The sequence below is a fragment of the Annulohypoxylon truncatum genome (assembly GCF_022578515.1).
Source record: "Annulohypoxylon truncatum strain CBS 140777 unplaced genomic scaffold F4807scaffold_42, whole genome shotgun sequence".
In the NCBI taxonomy this organism is placed as follows: Eukaryota; Fungi; Ascomycota; class Sordariomycetes; order Xylariales; family Hypoxylaceae; genus Annulohypoxylon; species Annulohypoxylon truncatum.
In genome coordinates, this window is record NW_025953828.1 from 302,358 (window position 1) to 323,383 (window position 21,026).

At 47.1% G+C, this 21,026-nt stretch overlaps 6 protein-coding genes and 1 non-coding gene across 7 annotated transcripts; 2 read left to right on the forward strand and 5 right to left on the reverse strand.

Annotated features, from left to right (window-relative positions):
* Window positions 1-182: 182 nt before the first annotated feature.
* On the reverse strand, window positions 183-1,673 carry F4807DRAFT_464653 (uncharacterized protein; the record flags this gene model as incomplete). The annotated part of the gene is made up of 4 exons (XM_048002162.1): window positions 183-518; window positions 626-712; window positions 771-1,508; window positions 1,608-1,673. 4 exons carry the CDS (start codon window positions 1,671-1,673, stop codon window positions 183-185), a joined length of 1,227 nt encoding a protein of 408 aa, XP_047850087.1.
* A 1,861-nt stretch (window positions 1,674-3,534) lies between these two features.
* On the forward strand, window positions 3,535-5,865 carry F4807DRAFT_453978 (copper amine oxidase; the record flags this gene model as incomplete). Its single annotated transcript, XM_048000519.1, has 5 exons — window positions 3,535-3,840; window positions 3,891-4,456; window positions 4,507-4,816; window positions 4,868-5,360; window positions 5,450-5,865. 5 exons carry the CDS (start codon window positions 3,535-3,537, stop codon window positions 5,863-5,865), a joined length of 2,091 nt encoding a protein of 696 aa, XP_047850088.1.
* Window positions 5,866-6,274: 409 nt separating this feature from the next.
* F4807DRAFT_t139 lies at window positions 6,275-6,345 on the reverse strand. Its single transcript has one exon. It is a non-coding gene; the product is annotated as a tRNA-Gly (tRNA).
* Window positions 6,346-6,462: 117 nt separating this feature from the next.
* On the reverse strand, window positions 6,463-9,835 carry F4807DRAFT_471065 (uncharacterized protein). Its single transcript, XM_048002881.1, has one exon. The coding sequence runs from the start codon at window positions 9,801-9,803 to the stop codon at window positions 6,783-6,785; it is 3,021 nt and encodes a 1,006-aa protein (XP_047850089.1). The 5' UTR covers window positions 9,804-9,835; the 3' UTR covers window positions 6,463-6,782.
* Window positions 9,836-11,193: 1,358 nt separating this feature from the next.
* F4807DRAFT_471068 (putative multicopper oxidase) lies at window positions 11,194-13,554 on the forward strand (the record flags this gene model as incomplete). The annotated part of the gene is made up of 6 exons (XM_048002882.1): window positions 11,194-11,284; window positions 11,333-11,599; window positions 11,669-13,090; window positions 13,150-13,160; window positions 13,310-13,442; window positions 13,491-13,554. The coding sequence occupies 6 exons, from the start codon at window positions 11,194-11,196 to the stop codon at window positions 13,511-13,513; spliced, it is 1,947 nt and encodes a 648-aa protein (XP_047850090.1). The 3' UTR covers window positions 13,514-13,554.
* F4807DRAFT_282864 (NAD(P)-binding protein) lies at window positions 13,436-14,759 on the reverse strand. The gene is made up of 3 exons (XM_047994706.1): window positions 14,277-14,759; window positions 14,042-14,223; window positions 13,436-13,980 (listed from the first exon to the last, which is right to left on the reverse strand). Exons 1-3 carry the CDS (start codon window positions 14,558-14,560, stop codon window positions 13,595-13,597), a joined length of 852 nt encoding a protein of 283 aa, XP_047850091.1. The 5' UTR covers window positions 14,561-14,759; the 3' UTR covers window positions 13,436-13,594.
* Window positions 14,760-14,968: 209 nt separating this feature from the next.
* Window positions 14,969-20,405, reverse strand: F4807DRAFT_282873 (mediator complex subunit 13 C-terminal-domain-containing protein). Its single transcript, XM_047994707.1, has 2 exons — window positions 19,859-20,405; window positions 14,969-19,791 (listed from the first exon to the last, which is right to left on the reverse strand). The coding sequence occupies exons 1-2, from the start codon at window positions 19,916-19,918 to the stop codon at window positions 15,334-15,336; spliced, it is 4,518 nt and encodes a 1,505-aa protein (XP_047850092.1). The 5' UTR covers window positions 19,919-20,405; the 3' UTR covers window positions 14,969-15,333.
* Window positions 20,406-21,026: the final 621 nt, after the last annotated feature.

Genomic DNA, 21,026 nt, shown 5'->3' on the forward strand with positions numbered 1-21,026 from the left:
GGATGTTTGGTTCAGGGTTTTTTGCATGTTGGTTATTTTTAAATTGGTATTTATAAGCCAAACACGCCTATTTTCCCACCACAGGACGAGCCAACCCCCCCCCCCCCCCCCCCCCAAGCCTATCCACCCCAAAACCTCATCCTCTTCTATCCCCATAAGCATCCAGGATCATTCACCAACACCTAAAACACACCAACCAGCCCCATACCCGTACCCCTCTCCCAAGCACTAGCCAGCGCATCCACGCTCTCGGGCCTCCAGCGCGGCCCGTCGCCGAAGCACAGCGACTGCCGCGACACGGCGCGCATGAGCCGGCGCATGCAGGCCACGTGCTCGGCCGCGAGCGCGCGCCCCCGCAGCGCCGCCTCGAAAACGGGGTACGCGTCGCGGAAGCGGGAGCGCAGCCGCCGCTCCACGTCCAGCGGGTCCAGGTAGTCGTCCTTGCGCACCCCGGCCCGCTGCAGCGATTCGGCGAGCGCCGCGTGCATCTTCGAGGGACCGGATGGGTCGAGGAAGGCCTGCGAGGAGTGGGGGTGTCAGAATGGGTTGATAGGGCAAAGGGGGGAAAGGGGGAAGGGGGTGGGAGTTTAGGTGCTGATGGAGGTAAGTTGCGGGTTGACGTTACCTTGATCGCCTCCCAGTTCTCATCGCTGGCGAGGTGGAAGTAGCCGTATCGGCGGAAGGCGAGCCGCGCGTGCATCAAGTACATTATCTAGGTAGGTATGTTTTAGCGAGGAGTAATAAAGAAACAATGGGATAGATATGGATACCTTTGGGAGAGCTACATGTTTAAGCGTATGTGTGAAAATATCCGAAACGGTGTCGATAGCCGCTGGCGGTGGCGTTGATGTTGAGATGATGGCCTTGATTGCCTGGAAACCGAACGCCATAGCAGCCCAGTACATCTGGCCTGCTAAAGTGTAGGCTCCCTCGCCCATGTAGGGCATGATGTCCGGTGGCGGGTTCGTAAGATGGATAGCTCTGTCCGGCTCGAAAGTAAATGTCGAGATGTCCGTGGCATTCAATGGCGGTCCAAGACTTGGTAGAGTTGACGAAGTAGCCATGTCTATGCCGCTATCAAACATCTCTAAGTTGGTGGGTGAGACATATGCCCCCGAGTCCCCGGTAGGGAAGAATTGTGACCAGTCGTCAACTACCTCCTTGTCATCATAGGATGGGATTAGATAGTTTAAGATGTTATCATCATCAAGTGAAACAGGAGCTAACGACACAGGAGCTATGTTGGCTGTGTCATCATTAGAAGACCATCCGGAGTCCTCCGAACTGGTCAACGTTGGCGGATCCTCCGTCTCGGAGGCTGGAAGACCTGCTACTTTGCAAGCATTTGAGATAGCTAGCGACAGTGCCACGTCGCTTTGGCGTGCGGCGTCGCTTATATCAGAAATTGCCTTGCGTAATCTCTGATTCTCTTCCTCTAGGTTTCGGATAGTGTCAATTTGCCTTTGTCTGAACGCTCTTTGGGCAAGTTTGCCCCTTTCGCGGCGAGCCTACGGCATGGGTGTTATTAAAATTGGGACATACCAAAGCAAACATAACGCCGTTGGAGCTCGAGTACGGCACGGGTATTTTGTGGATCACAAGCTTACCGTGATAAAATCCGGGGCTTCCGCTCGTCCCGATCTTGAATCCTTCGGATCTGGCTTCTCCACCATTGCAGATGCTAAAGATCTGATGATGATACCGATTACTAGGCTGCTTTACGGACTTAACTAGAATTGTTGGAAGATATTAGCATCAGAGCACCGCTTTTCTCTCTTCTAGAATATATCGGTTGAGTTGAATTTTTTGCGCGGAGAATCTTACGAGAATTCGGCATTTGGCATTTGTCATCTCGTTAGTCATTAGTCATCTCCATCGCCATAAATAGCCACTTATACCCCATCACGTCATGCATTCGCTATTAGTTGCCTCGATATGCATGTATAAATTACATATATAATAATTTGACCCGTCTTTTCTATGTTAACTCTAGAGACTTTTGGTATTTTCAATTTCGAAGTCCTTGCACATACTTGGTTGAGTCTTCAGAGTTAAACACCTCACACTTCCGTCTTTCGCGTAACTTGATCCCTCTTGTTTCTTATCAATGAATTTCTGAATTGAAATACGAACCCACCCCAAAAAACAACTGTCCTGTTGAGCATATGAGTTACCGGATATAGCAACTTCATGCGTCGTAGTTCAAAGACTACCTACCAACTCAGCCCCATCGAACCATCGTTGAGACAAATTGAGTGATAGTGAAGTTTAATAATAATAGTTCCTATCCATATCGTCAATCGAACGATTCTTTGTCGAACCACTAGATGTGAAGGCGTTGTACTAGGGAATCAACGATCAAATCTCATTCACATCAAGCGTTGGATCTCGGTACTCAGTTTATACTCGCAATATATAGCAAGTTCAGGGATCAAGCAATGAGATCAATCAATGTGATTGGGTCAATGATTGGTTGCGGCTTTAGTCAGTTATCATTTTTATGCGACACGGCTAAGGCTCAAGGATGAGGCTAGGCCAGAAAGAGAGAATATAATGAGAGTCTTGCATGAGCCTAAGCCACATAGCCGTAACATAGTCTATTTTCTCTATACGGAAACAGTTTTACAATTCATACATTGCGACAAGATATTAGCAGCATCGTGACCATTCGGGATCGATTTGTATTGGATAGAGATAGTTGATAGGCGGCATAGATTTAAAGCAGCAAGCTTCACTGTCTAGGCTTTGCTAGTGGCACAAGGGTCAGTTTAGTCCGATCGTCTATAAGCGAAGGATTTGTTTTATGGCGTTTATGTATATAACTTTCCCTTGTCATGATTGGGTATGGGCATTCGGAAATCGGGATCTTCGTCATGGCATTCGGAATGAGTAAAAGATAAACTATCGTGGGCTACTAGGATCGCCAGAATCCAGGCACAATTTGAAGATATATGACATTGAATACCAGACTCCAACATTGCAAAAACCCGGTATCGGACTATAACAAGACTTGAAACGGCTTCACTTATCGCGTTCAAGGCCTTATCCAACAAGTTCTTACTAAACCAGCCTATCGTCGACCGTCGATTTTAAGCCCATACCGGTTTCGGGAACTACATGCGGCTAATTCCCCGCAATTGGCTTCCACTTGGCTCTCCCGCACACGAAGAGGGGCACACCGAGATCTTCCTATCACAGCTCTACCCAGTTGACTTATCGGACATGAGAGGGGCTAACGTCTGCAGTGCTGAGCCTAGGCTTCGATACCGGGTTCTCCCTACAGCATGACTAGACGTCAGGTGGAGCTCTTATCATATGCTGTTAGGATAATTCTATTGCTAATTGGTGCTAGATACATGGCTCTCCGCGTGTCACCGCGTCATTCGCATCTAGGGCTACCAGAGTTAGGGGTCAGAACCGTTGACGCCAGGATGTGGTTGGAGGAGTATATATTTAAGGTCGCGCCGTCATCACGAGACGAACTCGACAGTATCGGAATATCTCTCCTCATACCCCCATCAAGCGTCCGTCAAGATGGTTTCCGCAACTTCAGGCTCCGTCCCGCACCCCTTTGACCCCTTATCTGTTGATGAGATTCAAGCAGCCATTGGCATTGTCAAGAAGGCTCATGGAGATGTTTTCTTCAATGTCGTCTCACTTCACGAGCCGCGTAAGGCGGAGATGACAAAATGGATGGAGGATCCAGCCAACACCCCTCGACCCCTGAGAATCGCAGATATCGTCGTTATCGCACCAGGCGGAAAGGTTTACGACGGACTAGTAGATCTTTCGACTGGCACGATAACAAAATGGGAGCTACTAGATGGATTACAACCTATTGTGAGTATCAACGAGTTGAGTCTAAGGGCTTCACTAACAACTGTATCCAGATTACCATGGAAGAGTTGAAGAATGTTGAATTCACAGTTCGGAAGGACCCCAAAGTCATCGAACAGTGTGTAATCAGTGGTATTCCTAAGGAAGAGATGCACAAGGTCTACTGTGACCCTTGGACGATTGGTTACGATGAGAGGCACGGCAACAAGATTCGACTCCAGCAAGCTTTGATGTACTATCGACCTGATGTTGATGACTGCCAATATCAATACCCCCTAGACTTCTGCCCGATTTACGACGCAGACAAGCAGGAGGTTGTTGCTATCGACATCCCCAAGATCCGAAGGCCAGTGAGCAGAGCTCCTCCAATCAATTATCATCCCGCCGCCATTGAAAAGCTAGGAGGATACCGCAAAGACCTGAAACCTATCAACATAACGCAGCCTGAAGGCGTATCATTCACAATGAACGGCCGAGAAATATCGTGGCAGAACTGGAACTTCCACATTGGCTTCAACTACCGAGAGGGCATTGTTCTCAACGACATCACCTTCAACGATAAAGGGACTGTTCGTCCTATTTTCTACCGACTCTCCCTGGCGGAGATGGTGGTGCCATAGTAAGCATCCTGATCCCCTTTGTTTGAAATGTGTCAGCTAATTTTCGTAGCGGAAACCCTGAGCACCCTCACCAGAGGAAACACGCCTTTGATTTAGGAGAGTACGGTGCTGGTTACATGACTAACAGTCTCTCCTTGGGCTGCGACTGCAAGGGTTCTATTCACTACTTAGACGCGGATTTCCCTACAAGATCCGGTGAAATCCGCACTATCAAGAATGCGATATGCATTCATGAGGAAGATGACGGCATATTATTCAAGCACAGCGATTTCCGAGACGAGTCGGTCATCGTCACACGGGCGAGGAAACTCATCATTCAACAGATCTTCACTGCTGCTAACTACGAATATGCCATCCAAGTAAGACCTCTTTTACAATACGAGTGCTGATTAAATGCTAACTAAAAGTAGTGGGTCTTCCACCAAGATGGTACCATCCAGCCGGATATCAGGCTCACGGGTATTCTCAACACATACGCCATGGACCCCGAGGAGGACACGAAGGGCTGGGGAACCCAAGTATACCCAGGTGTCAACGCGCACAACCACCAACATCTGTTCTGCCTACGAATAGACGCCAACGTAGACGGGCCCAACAACACCGTCTTCATGGCCGACGCGGTCCCATCAGACGCGCCCGTCGGCAGCCCCGAGAACTTCTACGGTAACGCATTCTACGCCAAGCGAACGAAGCTGGACACGACCGGAAAGTCGAAGACGGATTATAACGGCGCCACGAGCCGCACGTGGGATATCTGCAACACGAACAAGCTACACCCCTACAGCAAGAAGCCTGTGAGCTACAAGCTCGTCAGCCGAGAAGTTCCCCCGCTACTGCCGAAGGAGGGCTCGCTAGTCTGGAAGAGAGCCGGTTTCGCCCGACACGCGGTGCACGTCACGAAATGTAAGAAAGCCCCTTTTCCTCCCCACCCCTCCCCCCTCCACCTTATCATCCATTATCCCAGACCCGCCATCTAACCAGCACCACAACAGACCGGGACGACCAGCTCTGGCCCGCAGGCCGGCACGTACCCCAAACCTCGGGTGAGCCGTCGCTCGGCTTGCCGGAGTGGATCGGGGATGGGACGGAGTCGATCGACAACACGAACGTGGTGCTGTGGCACACGTTCGGCGTGACGCACATCCCGGCGCCCGAGGACTTCCCCGTCATGCCCGCCGAGCCCATCACCCTGCTCCTCAGGCCCCGCAACTTCTTCGCCAGCAACCCCGTCATGGACGTCCCGCCCTCCTACGCCTCCACCCCGAGCCAGGTCGCGGCCGCCGGCGCCGGCGTCACCGACGCTTCGGATAAGCTGAGCAGGCTCGCGTTCTCGAACGCGAATGGCGCGAGCGGAAGCGGAAGTAGTTGCTGCGCGACGAATGGCGCGAATGGGGTTAATGGCCATTGAGCGGGTTGATTGGGATACCGCAACTAGATACTTGGTACTAACCTATGGAAGCACTAAGGAAGGTAAATTGGGGAAATAAGGCTGTAGCTGTATGATGACGGAATACATAGTTCTCCTCTTTGGGACCGGAGTGGATGGCGGCTTGATTTTTTGAGCTTCGGCATATGTGTGTAGAAAACTTGAAGCTTATTTTAACTTATTTCATGCGTATCTAGGTAATAACAATGTTAAAAATTTCAAGATATTTCGAAGTTTTCCTTGTTTCCTATCCCTTTAAGAATTTACAAGGAGAAAGACAAGTGTTAAAAACCCGCCAAATTTTTAACACGTATAAGGAGTACAACTTAAAAAAAAACCCAATAACATTACGCACATATCCCAGGTAGTTGTGTATGCATAGAAAAATGAATGCATCAGCCGCGAATCGAACGCGGGGCCCATCGATGGCAACGATGGATTTTACCACTAAACCACTGATGCTGTTAAGCCATTGGTGTTTGTGTTACGGCGAACAGGCTCTAAACTTCTGATGGAAGGATGTGAATTCATCGGCTAATTTTAAATATCCTCGAAGCAACAAAGGGGCACTAGCATATGCGTTTATCCGGGTATGAGGAAAAGCAGTATATTAAGTAGCAAACCCCTTTACAGAGGCTCTGTCTCTGTATAGAACTAAATAAACTAAGGAAACTGGATATATCTATCAACTATACCAATGGAAAATAGAAAGATAAGGAAAGACGAGATAAATGACCGCCGTTCGTAGATGTTACCATATATGAACCAGAACCATGGAACCTTTTCTAATACCTCTAAGATGAATGACATACTGGATAATAGGACACTCTTGCTTTTTTGCCCTTTTTTGTAGTCGCTTAGCTAGGTACTCACAAGCCTCTAAGCAGATCGTAATTAGACTAGTCGGCTCCTTCATCCGTCATGAAGTTTGCGAGGTCAATTTCAGTAGGCTCTGTCAACCGTGCTCGATTGACACTCCTATTGTACCTCACGGCTTCAGCCAGGTTTCGCGAGTCGTATAATTGAACGCTGATGGGTATCTGCGTTTGGCCAGTGCGGTCGATGCGTCCCTTGACCTGATTCTGCACATCAAGACTTGTGGGCATCTCAGTGATTATACAGTAATTTGCTCTCTGTATATTGTACCCGGTCCCCATCAATTTAAAGGTCGATATCATGACCCTATTCTTATCATCACGGGTGCACGGCTGAGTTATCCGGTCGACTAGGCCCTGTCGTTCAGACGGTGGTATATCTGAATGCACGTAAATCCACTCTATCCTATTGCCATACTTGCGATGCAGGAACATGAAAAGCAAGAAAGCTGATACTTGCGTCTGGCAGAACAGTAGACAGTGTCTTACAGCGCTCTTGTCATCGGGCTCCTGCCCTGGATCGGGGAAACCCGAGTCTTCGGTCCAGGCTTTGTTCTTCAACTCAATGATATGGTCGATGTAATCGCAAACAATCTTCAGCTTCGGTGAGTTCTGGGATAGTATATTCCGGTGGACGTTAAACGGAGACTTCGCAAAAACATTGTTTAGCGCGTGCGTAACTACTAGAGCATTTGCTGGCCGACCAGACCCGTCCTCGTTGATCCCTTGGTTGAAAGCTGCCGTTATCTCCTTGGAGATCTCTTTTATGGCTGGTCCCAAGATATCTTCATATCTGACTGCCTTTTCTTTCACGAGGTGTGCAAGGGCCGGAAAGCACGACGAGCGAAGAATAATCTCGTATGATTTATCCTTAGAAGTAGCCATACTCTGTTCGATAGATTCAAGCACCTCTTTTTGAACAGATTTGCGATCGGGCTGGTCGCCTATTCGACCATTTTCGTTCCATTCTCGCACCCTTTGCTCGAAATTTTGATCGAGCCAAGAACGAACCAAGTTGCTCAAAGCCCGTTGTGCCTCTCTCGCAGGCCCGTCGGGCATGTCTGCCACCCTTGTAATGATATCACGAGAAGGGGTTGTGATAAATTTTCCTCTGAACTTCGTGTGGCTAGTTCGGCGGAGCATTATTTCAGGTAGAAAGGCGCGTAGAAATTCCCTGAGATGTCGATATCTTTCAGTGGTCTTCTCATTCTCGGGGTCGACTTTATTATTTGTCAGAAAATCCCAATCTGTCGTTTGCTTTCGTAAGGCATCTTTATTTTCAAGACCCGGAAATGTGATCTCTTTGGACGCTGAATCGAACATATGATTGATGAATCCCCTCCAACACTTCGGCCCACCGCTTAACATGGAAGCGCTGAGACCTATCGCAATAGTAGGATCATGTCTATCTTCCGTTATCCTCTGGAGAACTCTAAAGGTGTTTGTTTCCCTTGTACGGCTTCCATGATAATCATGAACTTCATCCATAAAAACGAAAGTGGCAGCAAGTCGAGAAACATTATTTAACTTATGCCTTTGTACGGTTTTGCTAGGCTCCACATACTTTGCTGCGAATGTGTGCGCTGAAGCTCTAGAAACAATAACAGCAAGCCGGGACTTTAGAGGTCCTGTTGTATTGGCGTTGTGATATTTCCTTGGAAATGTCTCATCATATACAACTGTTGCTTGTGTGGCTTGGACGACCTCGTCATTATTCCTATAGACCATAAAGTTCATCTCATGAGCCGGGCTATCAGGTGAGAAGTCAAAACATCGTTTTACCTCAGTTTCCCACACCGGTATCAAAGAAGGGGGACAGAAAATAAGTGAGGGGTTTGGCCGTAATGTTCTCGCAATTTTGTAAGCAACTCCCTTTCTAAAACATGGGCATTCAAACCCCAAATTGGATATATGCTGGCTTGGGCAAACGGCATTAGACGCCTGACCCTTGTACTTGAGATGTTTTCTCTCGCTGTCTGGTGGCTCGCGCGACCATTCTGTCTGTATCTCTCTCCACATATGGTGGATACGATGGTGAATATAGATCGTCAGTATTGCTACTGTCGTCTTTCCTACACCGACATCGTCCGAAAGAATACCCGCGTTAATTCTGCGAAGGGGCCGTGTCAATAAGAAATATATCGCGTAGAGTTGGTCATCTCTCGGCCTTCGCTTAAGGCCCGGTATCTCGGCATCTATAGCGTCCACGTCAATTGTAAAGAACTTGGCTACGTTTTCCCAGCTAGGGTTTACGGGTTGATCAAGATTGATTTCCATTCCATCCGTCATTTTACTTACTTTATCAGCCGGTGGTGGTACCATCTCGGGATTGAAGATATCGTCGTCATCTTCATTTGGTCCTTCCGGCTCTGCCGGGCCTGCCGGTTCTTCCGGCTCCGCCGGCTCTTCTGGCTCTACCGGCTCTTCTGGCTCTACCGGCTCTACCGGCTCTACCGGCTCTACCGGTTGTTCCGGTTGTTTCGGTTGCTCCGGTTGTTTCGGTTGCTCCGGTTGCTCCGGTTGCTGCGGCTGCTGCGGCTGCTGCGGCTGCTCCGGTTGCTTCGGCTGCTCCGGCTGCTTTGGGCTTTCTCGGTTATCGTCTGAGTTCACTCCATCCGTTTTGGGCGAGTCCAACTCTGTTCTTATTGGGGTCCAAAGATCCGATTCTGGTAGGGGAATTATAATAGTCGGCGAGACAGACTCATTAGCATCTATAAGATGGTTGTAGCCACCAGATTGGATGTGAGTTAGGAAAACCCAAAAATGGTCTTCCGTATTAATTAGCACATGGTCACCACCACGTGTTAGAGGGGGGAAGAGTAGCCTCTTGTTTTGAGAAATCCCAAATATCCCCGCTAAAAACAGTCGAAAAGCCTGATAATCAAAATCGCTAGAGACCCGACGTACGTGGGCAAGCCTATCTGTTCTCATGAATTGGTTGAGAACCTGCACGCTTTTAGTTCTTTTATTCTGCAACTGAAGGATAAGTAAGTCTAGGTTGACCTGATCTACAGGCACACGCGTCTGCTGGGCTGAGGTAGACATATTCGATATTAATTATTGTCAGGATATTTTATGGGTTATTGTTAACGTACCGAATGATAAGTTGAATGCGAATTGAGTAATTGATAGATTGATAGAGTGATAGACTGAAATTGCAAATAGCTTTTATGGCTTCCTTATATATAAAAAAATATGACCACTATTGTTTTGAAGAACAAATGATACTGTATAGGCATAATAAAAGAAGAGGAAAACGATTATGGTGAATAATCTCTTAGTTTCTTAGAGCAGTGTTTATAAACACCATATCTTCTTACCTAAGCATTTTCTTGAGTTGTCCAACTGATCCATCTCTTTGTTTCGATTGCATGAAATGTGACTGCTAACTAGGTTATTCAATACTTGGTTAGTACCTATACTAAACAGCGGTTCAAAATTCTTTGTTAATTTAAACAGTCTCCTTAGTCACACCACGAATCAATATCCATTTGAAACAAGATACCTTATAATGTCTTAAAGATGTATATGGTCTTCGTGTCCTAGTGTTTTAGTGTCTTGAAGCCAGATATGAATTGACGGTTCAGTATTATTCAAGAGAGTTGAAACATCCATGGATGTGTGTCGTTCAACTTTGCTGGAGTGAATAAGGTGAACCACCCCTGTTTCTAGTATCACTTCCAAACTCCAGCAGAAATTTGTCCTCTCCAAAACTTACTTTTGCTTTACCAGGGTATCCCGAAGCTTGAGAACACTGGCAATGTCGGGACAAAGAAACCTCAGGAAAATACACTCCATTTTCTTCTTTCCCTCTTCTAAATAGGTACAATATATCAAGATATACCTTGATAGTTACCTAGATAGGTATTTACCTAGCAAAAAGATCTGGCTGGGCATACAACTTAGCAGACACCTCTAAACCGTATCGTAACTCAATAAGAGAGAGCATACAGTCGTGTTTGACTACCTACCTGAGAAGTTTCTGTCGTATATATATGATTCATAGGAGAGAAGGTCGCTCTAAACTGATTATTTGCACCCCGAGGCACATCCATACTACCCTCCAATCGTTACGGGGTTTTGGAATAGCAAAAGCTGAACCCAACGGAAAGTCCTGCCACAAGAAACTCGATGACAAGCACATTCATTTCCATATAACAGTATACTCTCACTTACGTAGCCTGTCCCTGTTATATGTATCTCCGATAGTTAAAAGTGCGATGAGCTTAGCTTCAATGTGGGCATCATCATCTTGAGCTCAAGGCAATTTAGCTTTGATTTTACCTCTACGATTATCAAAAGGATTTCCTGTCCTATCGGGCCATTTTCTCAGTTGAGATTCATCTAGAGATTCTCTACCTACATGTGCATAGGTATGGTAGCACAGAATTAAAGGGGTATTGAGAGATGTTATTTCTTCATGCGCATTTAAACAATGACTTCAGTACGGAGATGGATTATAGAAGCACTCAATGCGCAATCTGTTAGCAACAGTACTATTGGCCGTGATCTTCCAGAGCAGGACTGTAAGTTTACTATATTTTCAAATGACAGCAATAGACTGATAAAGACAGCGACATCGAACCTAGCGGTGCCTCACGCTCAATACCAAAGCAGATGCCTGGCATACCATGCATCTTCCGACTGTTCTTGGGAGGGCATGAATGCAACCAACACCAATCCATACAAAACTCGACCTGATACAGGAGTTACGCGGACCTATGATTTTACGATTACAAAGGGGACAGCTGCTCCGGATGGTGTAGAGGCGGAATTGCTCTTAGTGAACTCTCAGTTTCCGGGGCCTTTGATAGAATGTGACTGGGGAGATTGGGTTGAAAGTAAGTATATAGCACTTCATTCGATTTCCCTCAGGTTTCCGAGTGAATAGTTCTGATTGTCTACTATAGTTACAGTCCATAACAATATCTCAGATGAGGGCACCGCCATACATTGGCATGGTATGTTGCAGCAAGAGACGCCATGGATGGACGGGGTGCCAGGAATTTCTCAATGCCCGATCGCACCCGGGTCATCGTACACCTACTCATTCAAGCCAGATCTTTATGGTACTTGTTGGTACCATTCACACTATGAAGCGCAAGCTGTGAGTGGGTTCGCCGGGCCAATGGTAATCCACGGCCCAACACACGTCGACTACGACATTGACATAGGACCAATCGCCATCTCAGACCATTTCCATCAATATTACGATGTTATCACTGGAGGATTCCTTGAAAATAACGTTGAGGTCACTCTATCTGATAACAATTTGATAAACGGAAAAAACTCTTACAACAATAACGGTGCGCCGCTTGCTTCGTTCAACTTCACCTCTGGCAAAACGCACCGTCTGCGCTTGATAAATACGTCAGCATTCGCTGTGCAAAAGGTATCAATCGATGGATATAACATGACCATCATCACCAACGACCTGGTTCCAATTGAACCATACGACACTGATGTGGTGACCCTCGCGCCAGGCCAACGTTCAGACGTCCTAGTACGCGCGACAGGTAGGCCGACGGACTCGATATGGCTCAGAGCATACAAGCCTCCAAACTGTTCGCCGGGCAAGCAAGGATCATATTTAGCGAATGCAGTAATATTCTATGAGAACGCGGATCGGACTCGGAAACCAAGAAGCCAACCTGGACTGAATGCATACAACAACTATTGTGGAAACGACCCCTTGTCGCGAACTGTGCCTGTATACCCAATAGCGCCGGACGAACCAAGCGTTACGGAGATACTTCCCATAGAGCTACGGCCAAATGGATCATCTAATCTCTGGTTCATGGCGAACCGCACATTCCGAGTTGACTACAATGATCCACAGCTTCTTGGTGCTAGGGACGGCAAGTTCGAGTTCCCCCATATACAGAACGTTCACAACTATGGAAGTAACTCATCGCTCCGCTTTATCATCGAGAACACGGGGTTCCAACCTCATCCTGTCCACATTCACGGTCACAACTTCTTTGTGCTACAAGAAGGGCGCTGCGGTGACAATGAGACTGTGTTTCCGCATGGCCAACCGGAATTCGCTCATGTCTTTTCTCCGGGCGAAGCCTCCGATCATTTCGGTGGCGGCACGAGGTCGAGTTCGCTACCGCAGCGCGGAATCAACGTCTCCCAAGCGGAAGAGTACGTAGAGAAATGGAAGCCGGATAAGTCGAAAGCGACTTTCATCGGCAACTACGGCTCGTGTTGGAATGGTTCCATCGTGAACCCAAGGAACCCACAGCGCCGTGACGTTCAAATGCTGTTGCCTGGTCATTACATCGTGATCCAATGGACACAGGACAATCCGGGCATCTGGCCACTTCACTGTAAGTCAAACGCAACCGTTGATAATTAGCCCGGATGTCATGCTGATAATTACACCTAGGTCATATTGCTGTACGTGATATCGAGAGTCACTCTTCCAGCCCGCCCCTTTTTTTCTCTCCTAAGTAGAAAGTCTATATTGATCTCACTCGAGAGTTCTTGATCTCGAGATATGACCTAATCCTCTTGTTCTGAAAACAATTTACTAATTCTTGTCAAAGTGGCACCTATCTGGTGGGATGGGTTGGATGATACTAGAAAGACCGGACGACTTCTATGATGACGCAAACATTAGCCATGCTATGTCACGGACTTGTGTGGATTGGGAGGTTTGGACGAACAAAAATGTCGTTAGTAAGTATTATAAATCTATCTAAAAGACGTCTGCTAACATGTCTGTAGATCAGATTGATGGTGGCTTATGAAACTTGATACTACATTGATGTTGTATTTAATTACTAATTCATAGTAGGTACTAGTAATCGCAATGCCTAATTCTCGTCAGATTAATCGTCATGATCCGTACTGTTGATAACCTGATCCCAATCCCGAAGTAAACGTATGGTTTCTTCACATTTCTCCCACATGGCGCTATAGCAATCTGTGCCGAGTGGGAATCTGAACGGCACTTCCCTACCCTCTGCGATCCCTTCCTTCCGTACAAGGTCCACGATGATCTTGACAGCCTTCTTAGTGTCACCTTGTTGCTTTCTATCCTCCCCTGCTAGTCCATCGACGTGTGCATTTGAAGCCTTGTTGTAGGCGGGGATCTTGGATCGGGTTGTGTGAATATGATCTGGCGATAGGAGCATCGTGCGGAACCTACCCGGCTCGATCAACAGAGTCTTAATCCCGAATCCTTCTGTCTCGCGGCTCAAACTTTCGACCAACCCTAATTATACAGAGTTAATCAAATGATCAGGTGCCTATAAACAAAGGATCCGGGTTATTACCTTCTAAAGCAAACTTAGAGCCAGAGTAAGGGCCGTTAAAGGGATGCCCATACCAGCCCGACAGGGAAATGATGAATACCATCGTGCCAGATTTCCTCTCCCTCAGGTGAGGTAAAACCGCGCGGGTCACTTTGACAACGCCAAAGACATTCGTATCAAACTGTGCCAAAAGCTGACCATACCTGTCTTTATGTGAGTAAAATGTCTCGTCTTATGTTCTGGTTACTTTTCTTACTCCATGTCTTCCCACGCCGCTGTCGCAACGTATGCCGCGTTATTCACCACCACGTCTATCCTCCCATAGAGGGCGATGGCTTGCGCTACGGCGTCATTTATGGCTTCCTGAGAGTGAGTAACGTCTAGCTCTAAAGTAGCCGCGCCAGCCCGACCGAGGTGCGTTATTTTGCTCAGTTTTCGTGCAGTAGCGATAGCGATGTCGCCACGAGACAGAACATGATGCGTCATTAGCTCCCCGAAGCCAGAGGAACAACCGGTAATAAGCCATACAAGTTGAGTCATGTTGGTCCGATCAAAAATTTGAGTTACAGATGTTAATGACTATCCTGTGAGTGTTAAGAGAAAGTCTAGCATTAAGGAGATGGACAGAGTGATTCCAGCCCCTTAAATATTCGAACGTATCGCCAGTTATTGCCCCCGGTGCTCAATTTGATTATGCATTTTCTATCAACAATGTAACCAAAACCGCTCGGCTCCGATGGCCCATTGCCTTTTTTTACTTATCTAGATATCTGCTCCAACTCATTGCGCCAAATACCTTCTTGCATGCGGATAATGGTATGAGATACCGCTCACGTGGGAGGACTTGGTGTTGTAAATATAAGCATTGATCCAGCCTGTAACTACCTACGAATAGTCCGCTAAAGTCCGCTGCTAACCCCTATTATCCGCTTTGTAACGCCTGTATAGTGCATATTGGACTGAAATTGGCCAAGGTGGTTATTTTTTCGACCGATAATAACTACTACCGAGACCAGGTCGTGGTGTTACATCTTCAAAGCGAGATTGCAAAATTCGTTTTCAAGATAGGATATCTAATGGATATTACTATGCTTCTTTTAACACGTCACCCTCAAAGTAACCCTGAATAAGACGCTGACATTATATTAGTACAACTTAACGAATGAAACAAAGGAAACTCCGCATAATTTTTAGGAATAAGTATTGGTATCTTATTATATCGCTAAAAACGAGTTGCTACCTCCTATCCTTCTAAGACAGCAAGGTCCCCATGCAATGCCCTCTGTGCCTCGGAAAAAAGCAACCCTAGCATATCACATTAACATATACAGCGCTTTAACAGCTTTCTCCGCAGCGGCGATATGCCACGGTCGAATATCGCTCTCTTTATCAATCATCCCACGAGCCCTGGCTAATGTTCCTAGGCCCCGGTAATATGTAAGCATCTCCCTCAATAGCGACTCGTAAGCTCTTGGGTTGCCTTCGTTATGGACGATGCTGACTTCCATAACGACCGGAGGGTCTTCGACCCGCGATCCACCCCGTTTTACAAGGTACCCACTGACAAGGGCCGGATTGAGCTCCATCAGGGAACTTGAGTTGTTCAGCCTATGTGATAAAACAGCACCCCACGTTTGGTCCGTGATTTCCGTTAAGGTAGCGTCACCGTCGGACTCCGGGTTGTTGTCAGCCCCCGGAGTAGGTGCACTTGTCCCCATGTTTTCCCGGATAGGGGTGGGCGGGTTGCCGCTCTGCTCAGGCGAGACCATAGACCCTTGTGGTGTGGAAACTGGTGTTGAGTAAAATACTGATAGAGCGCTACTAGACACCTTGACAACAGGAGGAAGCAGTTGCATGGATGGATCTGTATCCACTGAAACGAGCGTTAGGCTAATCGATGCTTTCAACTCTGCCTGAGCGAGGTTAGACCAGAGCTCTATCTCAGACTGCTCCATCGCACCACATTTGGCGATAATAACTCGCCAGTGTACTTTCCAAGCGGAAATAAAATCAAGAGTCGCCGCCCAAATCCCTGCCGTTACATCTGCAATTGGTCTAGACAGATTCTTGCCCTTCCTTCCAAGACAGTACGATGCTGTCATTTGTTGGCTGCCCCTATTATCCGTCCAAGCGGCAGTGATCCATCTCCCGTCAATACTCTGCGCATAAGCGATGTGAAGGCATGCATTTTCGTGTAAGAGAGATGCGGACGGGTTTGTTGTTAACTTGAAGTCAATCATTCGTGGCGGCGGTTGCTCAAGCACTAGGGCTGGGGATGGAGTTGTGCCGCCAAATTGAATGCACCTATCGTACGTCTCCATGGCTAGCTTGGAAAATTCGAAAGGAGATGGCATGGCCACCGAATTTGAGGACGCCACAAAATCCTGAGGCACTAGTTGCAGAGCTAAGTCATTGACAATCGGTAACTTTTTGGTAGATAGTAGTCTCCTATAGCCCTCAAAGATCTGGTTGAAGACAGCGCAGCTTTCGACTATCGAACCCGTAACGTCGGGCGAATAAACGAAGAAGACAACAAAATTGATCTCTTCCACATTCATTGACACTAACGTTTGACAGACTTTGGAGGCACAATTCGCTAATGAGGGTCTTAGAAAGGGTGAGGATTTGTTGAATGGTATGGGGTCTTTCTCAATAGCGAAAGGGAATAGGCCGTTCTCTACACTAGAGGTCGCTGGTAGACGATTGAACGAGCCTAGCTTCAATGATTCGTATATACTGCGCATTCTATCGGCGAATACTAGCATGTCATCTGAGAGACCTTCATAATCAGGGAAAATGCAGATGGCGTTGATATCTTTATTCCCGGGAGACGGGCTAAGCCCAAGACTCTCCCAGAAAGCAACTGCAGATGGCAAGACAGACAACTTGGATTCATACCGCCGCAGCTCAAAATGTGGAGACGGGATCTGGAATAAGTTGCTCGGCCTCATTTGATCGGCGTTTGGTGGCCTAGGTTGCATCCTCGTAGGCTGGCCAAGGAGCGGCACGTCTTGGAGTTCGATGAACGGGCGAAATTGGTATTCGGTGGCAATTGTTAGACAAGGGGGAAGGCTCGACTTAATGTCTTGTATCGATCTGCGTGTTAAACTGGTGAGTTGACGACGTCGGTCAACCCTTGATCCTAATTGTGACGACGATACATTGGCTAGGAGAGTACAAGTAGCAAACTGGTCCGTGAGAATTTGCGCAGCAATTATGAGTTGGTCATCTGGTAATGAATATTGAAGTAGGGGTGGTTCGGGGTCGGCAAAATATTTCGTAAGCGGAAGATCTGCCTCAGATTTGCAAGTTTGGGGAAATTCATGCGGCGAGCTCACATCCACAGACTCAAGATCTCTGAATGATGTGGCAAGCGACTCCCCATCGTCATCGACCAACCGTCGTCTCATGCTTACGGATTTTATAGGAGATGAAGGTTCATCACCGTCGTAGCTTGAGTCATCTTGATCCGATACGAGGCTGACCTCGTCAGCATCTGAATGAGCCTCTTCGGTATTCGAGGGGATATTTGAAGGACTCGCTCCGTTCGACGCAGGAGCCTGGACTCCAGAAGCACGGATCAAAACCTGCCCAACCTTTGCAGGCATCTCTTTCAAGCCCTTACGGCCTTTTACATGCCGTCGTAAATAGTCCGTCGTTGGCGGCTCGTTTAGGTTGGTCGATTTAGAATCTCCAGATCGTTCAAGAGAGTAATCGAAGCGCCCGCTGCCTTCATATTTGCTGTTCACTATTGACAAGCAAGGCCCAAAATTCACCTTGTCAAAGATGCTGCCGTGTGGAGATGCGCTTATACGGGAGTTCTTCTGAACGGCCTTATGGTTATCCAAAGACGCTCTGATTCTCTTATATACAGTATCGGGGTTAAATGGGCTTGCAGGTCGTTTCATGCTCGTAGGCGGGAATTTGTTGGATTCTAGTCCAGCTAAGCGTCGGGCATCCTCCAGCGAGCTTCGAGCATGTCTAAGCTCGGGTTTTGTAAATGTTGGCGAAGGAGTTGCGTCGGGTAAATGAATATCTGGAGGGCCTGATTTGAACTGTGACTCCTGCGTTGATGGCAGGCTGACCGCGAGATCAAGATTTGGGTCACTAGTTGAGAGTACAGGAAGGTCAAGTGAACCTAGACTCATGTCGCCCGGTTGCTCGTCGAAGAAATTAAAATCGGCTTCAGTAATATCCGCATCTCCAAACATGTCAGGTCCCAGTTCGCCGAAGAGATTCTCAGACTCAAACGAGGCACCCAGGCGCTCACGTTTGACTTCCGTGTTCTCCCAGTTATCGCCATACGACATATTGCGAGTCGCGTCAACATCTACCATTGTTGTGGCAGTCGCATTATTCCCGGGACTAGAACCAGTGCCATCCATGGATGGAGTCGCGCCTATAATATTCTGAGCACCTGGTGGGGTCGGATATAAACCTCCTGGCAACGCATTGGCGTTGTTGGGTCGCTGTAAGGTTAAAGGCGACAATCCACTCGCATGCTGGGCCTGGCCATCAGCTAGCGAAACCTCTCGGGCCGTTGCAGCATCCCTATCCTTTTTATTTTTTGCTAAGGCCTCGTCTCGCTCTCCAGCACCTAGAACCCATTGCCTGGCGGCCTTGAGAGGATCAAAACTCCGGTCAGGCTGGGACGCAGACTGATCTTCTGTTTCGCCTCCAATTGAGAGTCGTGAAAATATCTTACAGAAGCAGAGATTGACAGGCCACGATATGCTGGGAGCCCCTATTAGAGGAGTCCGCTTTCCGTCTATGTTCTGTTCCGTTGGCTTTCGTCGCATTCGTTGTAGGCCGATCCAGTTTTGAGATTCGCAGAATGAAGAGGGTATATTGCGCGCTTGAAGGAATTTGGCGCAGACATTCCGCCAGGGGCCGTCGTCTCTCTCGGATCGCAGTCTCATAACCTGCGTGTCGGGCGACTGAGCAAACCCGCTATCGGTAGCGGTAGAATCGGAATTCGCAATAGGATGGCAAGTGGCAAACATGCCCAACGGTGCTGCTAAAACAGTTACGCCAAGCGACGGCAAAGTGTGTCCCAAATTTTCAGACAAGTTGACTATACCTTCAGCCGGGGAGAGGGCAAAAGATATAACAAGGCTACCTGTAGTTGTGAGATATATGCGCAGGGACGCTAGAATAGCTGGGGTATCGATACAATCACTATGGGAAGATCTAGGGAGGAGAAGGGTCCGGGAGCTCAACGGGATGGCGCCGGTAGTAGCGCAAAAACTAGAAGAGATTGCCGACAGGGCAGCAAGGATGAAGTGTTCATAGATATCCTTTGTTGGGGTCGAGGAAGTGATTTTCGAATCAACAGACGAGACTGTCTTAGATTCTTGTTCGCCCAGGGTAGGGAATGGCTGGGCCGAGGGGAGAGTAGCAGATTGTGTAGTTCGATAAGCTGAATCGAGACCAGCTGAACCACTAGACGACGACGAGCTTGCTGGGGTGTTTCCTGCATTCGGGCCATATTGGCGATTCTTGACTAATGCAGCAGATTCCAGAGCACCCTCTTCAGTTAAAGAAAAGGTAAATCCAGCACTTCCAACGGATTTTGGAAAAGCTGGCGCGGCTGATTGTCTGTCCTTTTGTGACAGGCGAAAACACCACACCCCCCGTCGAACGGTATCGAAATAAGCCAAGAATCCATCTCTACGAAGCCCATTTTCGAGTTCGAGCGCATGAGAACCGAAAGACGCGAGGGTCGGAGAGACGGGGTCGTAAAAAGCAAAGTTGACAGATGATATATTATTCTACGTCGCGAATCGATCGTGGTCAGTAAATATGCGCATGTAAACAATTAGAAGAATCGTAACTAACAATTACCAATGCATTAGTCTCGTATTCACCAGTGTCCATATCGTAAATCATATCAATCATTCCGATGCGACGGTCGTTTTCATGTAAGAGGCGGGATGGCACAGGATGCTCTTAACCAAGTGTTGGCTAACGTAAGGATAGGATATGAAGAGTGCGAATTTGATGGGTTGATTTCGATTTTTGAGGTCTCCAGCACATGCCGAACTCCATCTCCGCTATGCCTGTCCCGAGAGGAGGCAATGCGAAGCTCGAATCACGATTCGCGAAGCAAGCAGTAAGCGGACGTGCAGGCGATTATCGAGCCATGAGATTCTCGCAGCTGTAAATTACCTAGTCATTAGTTGAAGAATTGTGTTTTTGACAGATTAGTTATTAATAGGTCTTTGCTTTGGTCACGTCAGTGGACGGACATGTACGATCATGGCCGGGTGGGCTGCTATGCCTAAGGTGGCCTTAATAGTTGAAAGGAAGGGCTGAGAGCTGAAGACGAAGAACTGTAGAAACTTTGAGGTTCTCCGGCCAATTCCACGAATTTGTCACGAGTATTTTAGTACGTAGTAGAGCTAAGCGGGCACGCGGGCAGCTGTGACCAACGGCTGTGGCTTAAGTACCTAGGTAGATCCATCATTGGTCACAACACGAGAAGTGGGCCTCTAAGCGGAGCCCGGATTCGAAGACGGGGAAAGGACGGGTCTCGGGCATATGCAAAGCAATGACAAATTAAGTTTAATACTGTTGAACTTTACCTATGACTTCCTTAATGTCACATGACGTCGTACCTTAGTACATGTACCTTAATATATCATTAACATTAAATAACGCTTCACTAAATCTTAAATAATTTTAAAACTTAAAAAAAACATTATTAATCCATATATACCATACCATATAATAATAATAATATTTTTTTATCGATAAGAAATTTTTTTTTTTTTTTTTTTTTACCTTACCGAACCATTTTTATCCGTAAAATTTTAATTTAAAAATTATTTATATTTTTATTAAACCTTTAAACCATTTTTATTTTAATTTTTTTTTAAATAACCTTTTAACCGATTATTATAAACTTTATTACATTTATTTTAAATTTTATTAATTTATATAACGCTATATTTTTTTATATTATTTTTTTTTTACCGGTTATATATTTTTTTATTTTATATTTTTA

Excerpts from the sequence above, each read along its gene's own strand:
- F4807DRAFT_282873 (XM_047994707.1), bottom strand. The coding sequence starts at position 19,918 with ATGATTGATATGATTTACGATATGGACACTGGTGAATACGAGACTAAT. Across the intron at positions 19,792-19,858 it reads AGACTAATGCATTGGTAATT|AATAATATATCATCTGTCAA; the intron begins GTTAGTTACGAT and ends TTCGCGACGTAG.
- F4807DRAFT_471065 (XM_048002881.1), bottom strand. The coding sequence starts at position 9,803 with ATGTCTACCTCAGCCCAGCAGACGCGTGTGCCTGTAGATCAGGTCAAC.
- F4807DRAFT_282864 (XM_047994706.1), bottom strand. The coding sequence starts at position 14,560 with ATGACTCAACTTGTATGGCTTATTACCGGTTGTTCCTCTGGCTTCGGG. Across the intron at positions 14,224-14,276 it reads GCGGCGTGGGAAGACATGGA|GTATGGTCAGCTTTTGGCAC; the intron begins GTAAGAAAAGTA and ends ACATAAAGACAG. Across the intron at positions 13,981-14,041 it reads CTCTAAGTTTGCTTTAGAAG|GGTTGGTCGAAAGTTTGAGC; the intron begins GTAATAACCCGG and ends CTGTATAATTAG.